This window comes from Onthophagus taurus, chromosome 8, assembly GCF_036711975.1.
Source record: "Onthophagus taurus isolate NC chromosome 8, IU_Otau_3.0, whole genome shotgun sequence".
Taxonomy (NCBI): Eukaryota; Metazoa; Arthropoda; class Insecta; order Coleoptera; family Scarabaeidae; genus Onthophagus; species Onthophagus taurus.
In genome coordinates, this window is record NC_091973.1 from 1,656,557 (window position 1) to 1,671,521 (window position 14,965).

Below are 14,965 nucleotides of genomic sequence, written 5' to 3' on the forward strand. Positions count from 1 at the left end.
TATGATGCAACCTATCTAAGCCGAGGTCGCTTGCGGGCGAGGATTTATAATTAATATCATTTCAACCCTAAACTGGTCAACACATTGCTCATCTTGCAATATGTGTTGTCCAGCTTCGGATTGAGGTGATATTAATTAAGACTCGCCCACAAGCGACCTCGGCTATACTTATAGTGGAGAATTTATGATGCAACCTATCTAAGCCGAGGTCGCTTGCGGGCGAGGATTTATAATTAATATCATTTCAACTCTAAACTGGTCAACACATTGCTCATCTTGCAATATGTGTTGTCCAGCTTCGGATTGAGGTGATATTAATTAAGACTCGCCCACAAGCGACTTCGGCTATACTTATAGTGGAGACTCTATGATGCAATCTGACTAAGCTGAGGTTGCTTGCGGACGAGGATTTATAATTAATATTTCAACCCTAAACTGGTCAACACATTGCTCATCTTGCAATATGTGTTGTCCAGCTTCGGATTGAGGTGATATTAATTAAGTATCGCCCACAAGCGACTTCGTCTATACTTATAGTGGAGAATCTATGATGCAACCTATCTAAGCCGAGGTCGCTTGCAGGCGAGGATTTATAATTAATATTTCAACCCTAAACTGGTCAACACATTGCTCATCTTGCAATATCTGTTGTCCAGCTTCGGATTCAGGTGATATTAATTAAGACTCGCCCACAAGCGACTTCGTCTATACTTATAGTGGAGAATCTATGATGCAACCTATCTAAGCTGAGGTTGCTTGCGGACGAAGCTTTATAATTAATATCATTTCAACCCTAAACTGGTCAACACATTGTTCATCTTGCAATATGTGTTGTCCAGCTTCGGATTGAGGTGATATTAATTAAGACTCGCCCACAAGCGACCTCGGCTCTATTTATAGTGAAGAATCTATGATGCAACCTATCTAAGCTGAGGTTGCTTGCGGACGAGGTTTCATAATTAATATCACATCAACCCTAAACTGGTCAATACATTGCTCATCTTGCAATATGTGTTGTCCAGCTTCGGATTGAGGTGATATTAATTAAGTATCGCCCACAAGCGACCTCGGCTATACTTATAGTGGAGAATCTATGATGCAACCTATCTAAGCTGAGGTTGCTTGCGGACGAGGCTGCATAATTAATATCACATCAACCCTAAACTGATCAATACATTTCCCATCTTGCAATGTGCGTTGTCCAGTTTCGGAAAAGCTTGCTATCTCAGCTAAACTTAGGATGGAAAATCTATAAGACTGCTTTAAGGTTGTGTTTAAAAACAAGGCTAATAACCGCAATGTTTTGATTTGTGCTTAATTATTTTCTGCTTAATAATTTCATAAAATGTTCAACGGTTATTCTGTTTAGATAACAAAATTTGAAGAATTGCAAACTATATAAACATTTTGATCAAATATTAAATGTTTGTACTTAGATTATCCGATTAAATTGAAACGGATTCAATTTAAAATAAGAGAATTTTAGACATAAATAATTTATTTAAAATAATTCATAATTAACGTTGAAATTTTGAACACCTTGTATCTTCTAAACATATCTAAACACTCCTGGAACCAGCGAGATAAATTTAAGGCGTGGATTAATCGTTATATTTCGGTGTCACAACCTCAGAGATTTCTCATTCTTTCTGTTTGACTGTATATATTTATAAAAATAGAATTTTATACCTTTGCGTTAAGACAAAAATAGTTTGTGATATCTTAAAAATAAACTCCACGCGGGTTTTTAAAAATTTCATGAATTTAACATAACCTGTTATTAGATGTTTACTTAAATAATCAAGTGTTTAAATTATTGTTTGAAGATAAAAGTTATGACTTTTATTTACAAAAATAAAGTCAGGTTTGATTTCTCGAAGTTTTATTACCAAACAAGTAAATAAATCGAAATAATAACGATTTATCTCTCGGTGAGTCATGCATTTTGAATTTCCCGCGTTAGGCCACGCCTTGGTGCATTATTCATTCTACAGGTATCAGTGGTACAACACGCACGAAAGTCTTTGTATTGGAAACTGAAAATATGGCGTGGTGCACAGTGCGATAGTATTTTCAACCTAAGGGTAATTTTCAATGAAATTCTTCACGTTCGTTGTTCGGCAATTAAGATTTGTGAGCGGAGTTTGACCGATCGCGAACGGCTTTGTTTTTATCGCACTAGAGCTTTCCGGGAGCTCATTTTTTCTCTACTCTTTATTACATCGTCGCCAAAACGGAAGAAGAGGGATTCCAATCCTCAGTGACTGCTTTTTTTTATTTTCATTGATGTGATGTTACCAAAGAGTGTTCGGATTAATCGTCTTTATAAAGTTTTACGCAAGTGATCGCAACTTAACAAATCATGCATCGATATACCGTTAATGTCGTTTTGTTGTTGGTTTTCTGTTGCTCAGTAAACAGTCAATTTGATAGTATTAGTGGTAAGTTTGTGTTTTATTATAATACTAGTTTCGGGTTAAAAACCATCATCAGCCTATTGATTGATTTAGATTTCACGCAAAAATTATTACTCATAGCTGAACTATGCAACCTTTTAACGCTTAAAAAAATTCTTTTTAATTATCTAACTTGTTTTTAAAGATACGGAAATCACGGAAGAATTAGATCCATCAAAATTATCGTCACCCCATGTGGAGTCATCTCGATCGTCGGCCCAAACGAGTCATGGCACAAGGCCTGTCTCTGGGAATAATCATAAACCAACATTCGTAAACTGTTCCCTTTATTCTGAGACAAAAATTTATGAAGAACAAAAGATAGGAACTTATGTGACGACTATGAATGCTACGGATAACGACCCCCCGGAGTCTGGAGGCACAGTGACTTACGCCATAGTCCATCGTGAGGGTGTTCGCAAATTTTTCAACATTGATAGCACCACCGGAGTGATCACCACCGCTCATGTATTCGATAGAGATGAGCCAACTCGACAAAAGGAAGTTTATATTACAGTTAAAGCCAGCGACAATGGCTGGCCCGTTTTAGCTGATATTTGTATACTTAAAATCACAATCTTGGATATTAACGATAATTATCCTATTTTTGATAAATCGGTAAGTGTATCTAATTTGTGTGTTTGTATTCTTGGAATGTAAACATTTATACACCATATTATTAAACAAATTAGGCTGAGTAATCTGATTCATTGTTAAAGAAAGAATTAAAAGAATGAAAAAAATACATCACCATTTAAAAATTTTTAAAGAATCATCAAAGATTGCATTGTTAAAGTAATGACTTATACAGCAATTTTTAAAATGCTTTCTTTCATTGTTTCAATTCGGGTTTAAAACCATCTTTAGCCTGGCCTAATTAGGCTCATAGTACACCTATTTTTCGATTTTATCACTAAAAAATTGTAGCTTAATAATAAAGGGAGTTGGGAGAAAAAGTTTGGTACATAAAATGTTCCTTATTAATGTATGAAACATGTCTAATAACCGATTTATTAATTTAGTAAACTTAGCCACGTCAAAATTAAAAAGTATCGAAATTCGTCGATTTTATCAATTAAAAACTTATAACTTAAAAATAAAGAGAGTTGGGGGAAAAAGTTTAATACATAAAATGTTCCTTATTAATCTATGAAACGTGTCTAATAAGCGATTTAATTCAATCTATTAATTTAGTAAACTTAACCAGCTCAAAATTAAGAAGTATCGAAATTCGTCGATTTTATCAATTAAAAAATTATAACTTAAAAATAAAGAGAGTTGGGGGAAAAAGTTTAGTACGTAAAATGTTCCTTATTAATCAATGAAACATGCACAATAACCGATTTAATTCAATCAATTAATTTTGTAAACTTAGCCACGTCAAAATTAAAAAGTATCGAAATTCGTCGATTCTATTTATTAAAAAATTATAATTTAAAAATAAAGAGAGTTGGGGGAAAAAGTTTAGTACATAAAATGTTCCTTATTAATCTATGAAACATGTCTAATAATAATCTAATTAATTTAGTAAACTTAGCCACGTCAAAATTAAAAAGTATCGAAATTCGTCAATTTTGTTAATTAAAAAATTATAACTTAAAAATAAAGAGAGTTGGGGGAAAATGTTTAGTACATAAAATGTTCCTTATTAATCTATGAAACGTGTCTAATAAGCAATTTAATTCAATCTATTAATTTAGTAAACTTAGCCAGCTCAAAATTAAGAAGTATCGAAATTCGTCGATTTTATCAATTAAAAAATTATAACTTAAAAATAAAGATAGTTGGGGAAAAAAGTTTAGTACATAAAATGTTCCTTATTAATCTATGAAACATGTACAATAACCGATTTAATTCAATCAATTAATTTTGTTAACTTAGCCACGTCAAAATTAAAAAGTATCGAATTTCGTCGATTTTATTTATTAAAAATAAAGAGAGTTGGGGGAAAAAGTTTAGTACATAAAATGTTCCTTATTAATCAATGAAACATGTCCAATAACCGATTTAATTCAATCAATTAATTTTGTTAACTTAGCCACGTCAAAATTAAAAAGTATCGAAATTCGTCGATTTTATTTATTAAAAAATTATAATTTAAAAATAAAGAGAGTTGGGGGAAAAAGTTTAGTACATAAAATGTTCCTTATTAATCTATGAAACATGTCTAATAATAATCTAATTAATTTAGTAAACTTAGCCACGTCAAAATTAAAAAGTATCGAAATTTGTCGATTTTATTGATTAAAAAATTATAACATAAAAATAAAGAGAGTTGGGGGAAAAGGTTTAGTACATAAAATGTTCCTTATTAATCTATGAAACATGTTTAATAACCGATTTAACTCAATCAATTAATTTTGTAAACTTAGCCACGTCAAAATTAAAAAGTATCGAAATTCGTCGATTTTATTTATTAAAAAATTATAACTTAAAAATAAAGAGAGTTGGGGGAAAAAGTTTAGTACATAAAATGTTCCTTATTAATCTATGAAACATGTCTAATAACGATTTATTAATTTAGTAAACTTAGCCACGTCAAAATTAAAAAGTATCGAAATTTGTCGATTTTATTGATTAAAAAATTATAATTTAAAAATAAAGAGAGTTGGGGGAAAAAGTTTAGTACATAAAATATTCCTTATTAATCAATGAAACATGTCCAATAACCGATTTAATTCAATCAATTAATTTTGTTAACTTAGCCACGTCAAAATTAAAAAGTATGGAAATTTGTCGATTTTATTTATTAAAAAATTATAACTTAAAAATAAAGAGAGTTGGGGGAAAAAGTTTAGTACATAAAATGTTCCTTATTAATCAATGAAACATGTCCAATAACCGATTTAATTCAATCAATTAATTTTGTAAACTTAGCCACCTCAAAATTAAGAAGTATCGAAATTCGTCGATTTTATCAATTAAAAAATTATAACTTAAAAATAAAGAGAGTTGGGGGAAAAAGTTTAGTACATAAAATGTTCCTTATTAATCAATGAAACGTGTCTAATAACCGATTTGTCAATCAATTAATTTTGTAAACTTAGCCACGTCAAAATTAAAAAGTATCGAATTTCGTCGATTTTATTTATTAAACAATTATAATTTAAAAATAAAGAGAGTTGGGGGAAAAAGTTTAGTACATAAAATGTTCCTTATTAATCTATGAAACATCTCCAATAACCGATTTAATTCAATCAATTAATTTTGTTAACTTAGCCACGTCAAAATTGAGAAGTATCGAAATTCGTCGATTTTATTAATTAAAAAATTATAACTTAAAAATAAAGAGAGTTGGGGGAAAAAGTTTAGTACATAAAATGTTCCTTATTAATCTATGAAACATGTCTAATAATAGTCTAATTAATTTAGTAAACTTAGCCACGTCAAAATTAAAAAGTATCGAAATTCGTCGATTTTATCAATTAAAAAATTATAACTTAAAAATAAAGAGAGTTGGGGGAAAAAGTTTAGTACATAAAATGTTCCTTATTAATCAATGAAACATGTCCAATAACCGATTTAATTCAATCAATTAATTTTGTTAACTTAGCCACGTCAAAATTAAAAAGTATCGAAATTCGTCGATTTTATTTATTAAAAAATTATAATTTAAAAATAAAGAGAGTTGGGGGAAAAAGTTTAGTACATAAAATGTTCCTTATTAATCAATGAAACATGTCTAATATCCGATTTAATTCAATCAATTAATTTTGTAAACTTAGCCACGTCAAAATCAAAAAGTATCGAAATTCGTCGATTTTATTTATTAAAAAATTATAACTTAAAAATAAAGAGAGTTGGGGGAAAAAGTTTAGTACATAAAATGTTCCTTATTAATCAATGAAACATGTAGAATAACCGATTTAATGCAATCAATTAATTTTGTTAAGTTAGCCACGTCAAAATTAAAAAGTATCGAAATTCGTCGATTTTATTTATTAAAAAATTATAACTTAAAAATAAAGAGAGTTGGGGGAAAAAGTTTAGTACATAAAATGTTCCTTATTAATCAATGAAACATGTCCAATAACCGATTTAATTCAATCAATTAATTTTGTTAACTTAGCCACGTCAAAATTAAAAAGTATCGAAATTCGTCGATTTTATTTATTAAAAAATTATAATTTAAAAATAAAGAGAGTTGGGGGAAAAAGTTTAGTACATAAAATGTTCCTTATTAATCAATGAAACATGTCTAATATCCGATTTAATTCAATCAATTAATTTTGTAAACTTAGCCACGTCAAAATCAAAAAGTATCGAAATTCGTCGATTTTATTTATTAAAAAATTATAACTTAAAAATAAAGAGAGTTGGGGGAAAAAGTTTAGTACATAAAATGTTCCTTATTAATCAATGAAACATGTAGAATAACCGATTTAATGCAATCAATTAATTTTGTTAAGTTAGCCACGTCAAAATTAAAAAGTATCGAAATTCGTCGATTTTATTTATTAAAAAATTATAACTTAAAAATAAAGAGAGTTGGGGGAAAAAGTTTAGTACATAAAATGTTCCTTATTAATCTATGAAACGTGTCTAATAAGCGATTTAATTCAATCTATTAATTTAGTAAACTTAACCAGCTCAAAATTAAGAAGTATCGAAATTCGTCGATTTTATCAATTAAAAAATTATAACTTAAAAATAAAGAGAGTTGGGGGAAAAAGTTTAGTACATAAAATGTTCCTTATTAATCTATGAAACATGTCTAATAACCGATTTAATTCAATCAATTAATTTTATAAACTTAGCCATATCAAAACTAAAAAGTATCAAAATTCGTCGATTTTATATATTAAAAAATTATAACTTAAAAATAAAGAGAGTTGGGGGAAAAGTTTAGTACATAAAATGTTCCTTATTAAACTATGAAACATTTCTAATAACGATTTATTAATTTAGTAAACTTAGCCACGTCAAAATTAAAAAGTATCGAAATTTGTCGATTTTATTTATTAAAAAATTATAACTTAAAAATAAAGAGAGTTGGGGGAAAAAGTTTAGTACATAAAATGTTCCTTATTAATCTATGAAACATGTTTAATAACCGATTTAATTCAATCAATTAATTTTGTAAACTTAGCCACGTCAAAATCAAAAAGTATCGAAATTCGTCGATTTTATTTATTAAAAAATTATAACTTAAAAATAAAGAGAGTTGGGGGATAAAGTTTACTACATAAAATGTTCCTTATTAATCTATGAAACGTGTCTAATAAGCGATTTAATTCAATCTATTAATTTAGTAAACTTAACCAGCTCAAAATTAAGAAGTATCGAAATTCGTCGATTTTATCAATTAAAAAATTATAATTTAAAAATAAAGATAGTTGGGGGAAAAAGTTTAGTACATAAAATGTTCCTTATTAATCTATGAAACATGTCTAATAATAATCTAATTAATTTAGTAAACTTAGCAATGTCAAAATTAAAAAGTATCGAAATTCGTCGATTTTATTTATTAAAAAATTATAACTTAAAAATAAAGAGAGTTGGGGGAAAAAGTTAACTTAGCCAATCCAAAATCAAAACTTTTTAAAATAATTTTAATTTTATTTTAATATTACAATTTATTTTTGCAGAAATATGACGAAAAAGTGACAGAAGATGCAAAAGTAGATCGAGAAGTAATGCGTGTATTTGCATATGATGCAGATGAAGGTGACAACGCGCGATTAACATATTCGATTAAAGCGGATGGTGTCAACAACGAATTCAATACATATTTTCAAATAGATCAAAACACCGGGGTGATTAATTTGAAAGAAAGCGTAGCATCGGTAAGAATAACGAAAAAACGTTAAGAAAATAATTGAAATTAATAAAAATATTTTTGTTATAGTATCATGAAAAAGTTTTCAATGCTTTAGTACTTGTGCAAGATAACCCGATTAATATAACGGAACAAAAATCGAACGAAGCTGATATCACGATTAAAGTCGTTGATTCAAATAAACAGCTTCCATCGTTTGTACATTATCCAAAAGAGCCGATTTTGATTTATGAAAATTTTAGTAATTTTGAAGAACAAATAATAAATTTGACTGCTCAATCAAATATAGACTTAGAGGAAATACAATTTGATTTGTTACGTTTACAAACGGCTCAATCCAATAAAGATAACACTTTTAAATTGACACCTATAAATGGAACTTCTGCCTATATATCCTTGGGGCGACAATTGGATTATGAGACGGTTACTGAATACACATTAACAGTTAAAGTGATCAATAAGGATTCATTACACGCTTCTACACAAATACATATTAAAGTAGCTGACGTTAACGATGAAATTCCGGCATTTATTGAACTCGTTTCCGGTAGTGTTTTAGAAAACGAAGAAATTGGTACGCGAGTTATGCAAGTTAGGGCTATCGATAGGGACGGAACTTCAGCGAATAACATCGTAAGCTACGAATTACAAGCTGGACAAGCACACGAAGATAAATTTGCTATTGAAAAAGATACCGGTATTGTTACAACGAAAATAAAATTTGATCGTGAAGCCGCGCAAGTTTATGATATTATTGTACTAGCTAAAGATAATTCACCAAGTGCCTTATATAAAAGTGGCGAACCGAACATCGCCCATCAAACATTTCGTATAACAATTGAAGATAAAAACGATAATCCCCCAGTTTTTGAAAAAAGTGTTTACAGAGTTAATAATATATTGGAAAGTACAAATATTGGTGTAACAATCGCGGAAGTAAGAGCCATCGATCAAGATACGGCAGCTATTATATCTTATACTATTAGGTCGGGGAACGATGGCGATTCATTTGATGTTGAAAGAACAACTGGAAGAATTGTGGTTAAGTCAAAATTAGATTACGAAAAGATACAAAGTTATAACTTAACAGTTGAAGCATCGGACGGATCGTATTCCGATAAAGCTACCGTTTTAATTTTTATTGATAATATAAACGACGAATTACCCGTTTTTGAACCCTACGATAAACGAATCACCGATATAGTCGAAGAAACCATTCCAGTAGATTGTATTATTCGCCTAACAGCTTACGATCCCGATATACAAGATCGTAACGCCCCACAAAATATCGAATATCAAGTCGATGACCGTTATAAACATTTCCTAAGTATCGATAAAGACGGGTGCGTAAAATTAATAAAAAAGTTAGATCGTGATAAACCAAACGGTTCCGAAACATATCAAGCTTACATCCATGCTTTCGACGATGGAAATAGTCCAAATTCGCAAACGCAATCGGCGGAAATTTTCTTAGATCTCAAAGACATAAACGACAACGCGCCATTTTTAACAGTAACCGAAACAGTTTGGCAGGAAAATCAAGAACCCGGCGAAATAATAACTTTTGAAGCAGACGATTATGATAGTCCCGAAAACGGACCACCTTTCACGTACAGTTTTGCCGAAAAAATTGATGAAAACACTAAATCAAAATTTTATATTAAACAAGATAAATTATATGCTAGCACGGAATTTGATCGCGAAGAACAAAAATATTACGATATTTTAATTGCAATTACAGACAGCGGAACGCCAGAAACGCAAACCGGGGTTAGCAATTTTCGCGTAATTATCGGCGATGTAAATGATAATCCAGCGCAAGATGGTGAAAGTGAAATATTTGTTTATAATTATAAAGGTACCGCACCGGATATGCAAATAGGTAGGGTTTTTGTTGAAGATCCCGACGATTGGGATTTAAGGGACAAAAATTTTCAATGGAGATATGATCAAAACGAGTATTTCCAATTAGATAATAACGACGGTATGCTTACGATGCGGCAAGGAACGCCGGAAAATCTTTATGTATTAGAATTTGAAGTAACGGAAGAAGCGCCTCCGTTAATTCCACGACATACAGTTCAAGCGAAAGTGACGGTCACTGTCAAAGAAATTCCGGAAGAAGCTGTGGTTAAATCCGGCTCAATTCGTTTAAATGACACGTCGATTGAAGAATTTATAACTCGCGTTAACGGCGTTAGCAAAAAAGACATATTACAAGAACATTTATCAAAAATTTTAAATACAAGTAAAGAAAATGTCGATATTTTTACGGTAATTAGAACGCCGAGTGATTCGCAACTTGTTGATGTTCGATTTTCCGCTCACGGTTCGCCTTATTATGCGGCAGAAAGACTTAACAATAAAATTAGTTTACATCATGAAGCGCTTGAACAGGAACTTGGAGTTACATTCGTTATGATCAGTATTAGTGAATGTATGAAGGAAAGTATTTGTGGTTCAGAAACTTCTTGTATGAGTCAACTGAGTATTATGGACACCCCAGCGATTGTTTTTACAAACCGAACGTCATTTGTTGGTGTAAAAGCGATCGTCGAAGCACTTTGCGAATGTGTAGAAATTCCCAGAAGACAAACGTGTTTGAACGGTGGTACATTTAATATTGAGACGTCTTTATGCGACTGTCCAGGTGATTTTGAGGGTCCTAATTGCGAAGCTTTGTCTGTTGGGTTTCAAGGAAACGGCTGGGCTATGTATCCGACGTTTAATGCTTGTGATAAAACGAAAATTACGTTGGAAGTTGAAACGAGTTCAGATGATGGGTTAATATTTTACGCCGGGCCTTTATCTAAATCTCCAAACTTACCGATTAGCGACTTTATTTCATTAGAAATCAACGCTGGTTTTCCAAAATTAATTCTAAATTATGGTTCGGGCACAGTTCCAGTTTTTTTGAAATCGAAACGAATTAACGACGGGGCCAGTCATACAATTAGCATCGAATTCGATCCGAAAGAAATCGCTTTTTCCGTTGATCACTGCCATACAAGCGATTGCGTCACTTTGGCGCACCCAAAAGGACCCAACACGCTTTTAAACGTTAACGGACCATTACAAGTCGGAGGAACTAGAGAACCATTGAAAGAACTCGGTGAAATTTTCCGTTGGGAGCATATGCCCGTGGAACAAGGATTCGCTGGGTGCATTCGAAATTTAACTTATAATTCGTATCTCTACGATCTTGGGATGCCCGGCGAACATGAAAATGCGAGACCCAATTGTAACTTTGGAATTTCAAAGGCTGTTACTTTCGGGATTGATTCAAACTTTTTAGTTGCAATATTAGTTTGCGTTGCCATTTTATTAAGTGAGGTTTTAATATATTTATTTTTGATTTATTTATTAATTTTTTTTGTTTTTAGTTTTGTTATTGGCAGTTGTGGTACATAGACGCAAAGAAAACAATTGGAACGAAAAAGATAATGATGATATAACGGAAACTATAATTGCATACACGGATGAGGGTGGTGAAAACGACGCTGCTTTCGATATGAACTTCTTGAAGGTGCCCGATGAGGAGCCGCCAATTAACGAGAAATTGTTGACGCAAGCGCCGAAGGTTCCCGACATTCGAGGTTTCGTCGATAACAAAAAAGATGACTGCGATCGCGATCCGAATAATTATCCATTTGACGACGTTCGTTATTACGCTTACGAAGGAGATGGAAATAGTACCGGGTCGTTATCTTCTCTTGCATCATGTAAATTAAATCAAAATTTACAACAATTTTTTTGTTAATTTAATTAATATTGTTTAGGTACTGATGATGGTGATTTGAAGTTTAATTATTTGTCAAGTTTCGGTCCGAGATTCCGTAAATTGGCGGATATGTACGGTGAACCAAGCGATGAAGATAGTCATGATGGTGGCGAAGAATCATTTTGCTAAACGAAATGAATTAAGAAAGGTTTAAAAAAAGAATAAAATTGGGAAGTATTTTCTAGATAGGCTGAAAAAAAAATAAATTAAAACCGAGAGTCGAGTTCTTCGTGTGTTAGGTTTGTACTTAAAAATCCTATCTCTATTTCTCTCTTATTACACTATACCCCGATTTTAAATAATTAATTAATTATCTATAAATTAACCCTTTTCCCCGAATTATTATTATTTTTCGTATTTTTTTAAATATTTTTATCTTAAACTTACAAACGTAAATCGATTACTTTGACATAAACGCATCAAATAGCCAAAGAGGTCGACATACTCGTTAACAAATGTACATATGATGATGGAAAAAAAATTTTAGACTGACTTTTTTACGCGGTCCGCGTACCATTTTTTTAATTAAATATATATAGATATATATATACTTGAGCGGATATCAATGGATTTAATTAACAATAATAGGTATGTTTTTGCAACGATAAAATGCGATTGGAGATAGTTACAATTTCCGATTGTTTGCTGAAACAAACTTAATATCATTCGATGTGTCTTGCCTGTGCGACTTACGGAGAAATCAAAATGAAAAACTTAGTATGACCGTATAGGACTTTTATTAATTAATTTATGTTTAGCGTCTCGGATGACATTCCAATTTCACCCATGTGTTAACTAAGGACGTTGTGATTTTCATGGGCAGCCATACTATTTAAATGTATATCATGTGTTTTTTTGATCTCTTTACCAGAAAAACAAAGCCAATGTATGTTAAGTATTTAAAAACGCATTTCTCATATTATGTCCCATTTTTTTTAATCAATTTTTTTTGTAATAAAATAAGTATTCATTCCATATCCTTAAAAAAAAGAAAATCAAACAAATAAGCTTTTTTGTAGATATATACACGGTTTAGCTAATAATTTTTTTTTTCCTTTCGTTTTTATAATTAATTTTAAGTTTGCAGTTCATGTATAAGTATATATATAAATACTATATAGATATATATTTTTTATAGTAGGTACCAATGTTCAACGTGTATAGTGCCTTAAATGTAATATGGAGAACTGTAAAATGCAAGGACGGCTCCGTTTCCAAGATTAAGAAAAAATTGTTTTTTCTTTGCGTGATTCTTGGAGATGGATAAGTTTATTTTTTAGGACTTATTTACAAAATGAAACAGATTTTCTGCTCAATATCAATATTTTTTATGGCACAAATAAAAACTTCCACTAAGAAAATTATTCTACTACTTTGTTTTTTTATACCTAACCCATAAATATTATTAGAGATCGATATCTTCGCAACTAAATGAAGGGATACTAAATCTACCCTGCTTGAAGTTTATAGAAAAAATAATCTCATAATAAATATTGTTCATGGTACTTGGGGCGGCCGACGTCTTGGAAGTCATAACAATACTCAGGATTCGGAACATTTTATAAAAAAACTTTTAGAACAAAAGTTGTAGCAAATTTTACTCTTAACAATATTGCTCTCTTTCACTTTTGCTCTCGTATGCGTCAATATCTAGAGAAATACGAAAATTTGATGAATTCGTAGTTTTACAAGTTGTTAATTAACCAAGTCTACCCTGCTTGAATTTTATGGAAAAAATAATCTCGGCCGACTTCGAAGACGTCGGCCGCCCTAATTATTGTCCATAATTCTTGGGACGGCCGACGCCTTCGAAGTCGACCGAGATTATTTCTTATATCATGAACAATACTCAGGATTCGGGACATTTTATAAAAAAACTTTTAGAACAAAAGTTGTAGCAAATTTTACTCTTAACAATATTGCCCTCTTTCACTTTTGCTCTCGGATGCGTCAATATTTAGAGAAATACGAAAATTTGCTGAATTCGTAGTTTTACAAGTTGTTACTTAACCAAGTCTACCCTGCTTGAATTTTATGGAAAAAATAATCTCGGCCGACTTCGAAGACGTCGGCCGCCCTAAGTATTGTCCATGATTCTTGGGACGGCCGACGTCTTCGAAGTCGACCGAGATTATTTCTTATATCATGAACAATACTCAGGAATCGGAACATTTTATAAAAAAACTTTTAGAACAAAAGTTGTAGCAAATTTTACTCTTAACAATATTGCTCTCTTTCATTTTTGCTCTCGGATGCGTCAATATCTAGAGAAATACGAAAATTTGCTGAATTCGTAGTTTTACAAGTTGTTAATTAACCAAGTCTACCCTGCTTGAATTTTATGGAAAAAATAATCTCGGCCGAATTCGAAGACGTCGGCCGCCCTAAGTATTGTTCATAATTCTTGCGACGGCCGACGTCTTCGAAGTCGACCGAGATTATTTCTTATATCATGAACAATACTCAGGAATCGAAACATTTTATAAAAAAACTTTTAGAACAAAAGTTGTAGCAAATTTTACTCTTAACAATATTGCTCTCTTTCACTTCTGCTCTCGGATGCGTCAATATCTAGAGAAATACGAAAATTTGCTAAATTCGTAGTTTTACAAGTTGTTAATTAACCAAGTCTACCCTGCTTGAATTTTATGGAAAAAATAATCTCGGCCGACTTCGAAGACGTCGGCCGCCCTAAGTATTGTCCATGATTCTTGGGACGGCCGACGTCTTCGAAGTCGACCGAGATTATTTCTTATATCATGAACAATACTCAGGATTCGGAACATTTTATAAAAAAACTTTTAGAACAAAAGTTGTAGCAAATTTTACTCTTAACAATATTGCTCTCTTTCACTTTTGCTCTCAGATGCGTCAATATCTAGAGAAATACGAAAATTTGCTGAATTCGTAGTTTTACAAGTTGTTAATTAACCAAGTCTACCCTGCTTG

General features: G+C 31.3%; 1 protein-coding gene across 1 annotated transcript; it reads left to right on the forward strand.

The window, feature by feature from the left end:
- Positions 1 to 1,994: 1,994 nt before the first annotated feature.
- LOC111414959 (E-cadherin shotgun) lies at positions 1,995 to 12,239 on the forward strand. Its single transcript, XM_023046428.2, has 6 exons — positions 1,995 to 2,441; positions 2,602 to 3,074; positions 8,045 to 8,242; positions 8,305 to 11,563; positions 11,619 to 11,957; positions 12,015 to 12,239. The coding sequence occupies exons 1-6, from the start codon at positions 2,363 to 2,365 to the stop codon at positions 12,143 to 12,145; spliced, it is 4,479 nt and encodes a 1,492-aa protein (XP_022902196.1). The 5' UTR covers positions 1,995 to 2,362; the 3' UTR covers positions 12,146 to 12,239.
- Positions 12,240 to 14,965: the final 2,726 nt, after the last annotated feature.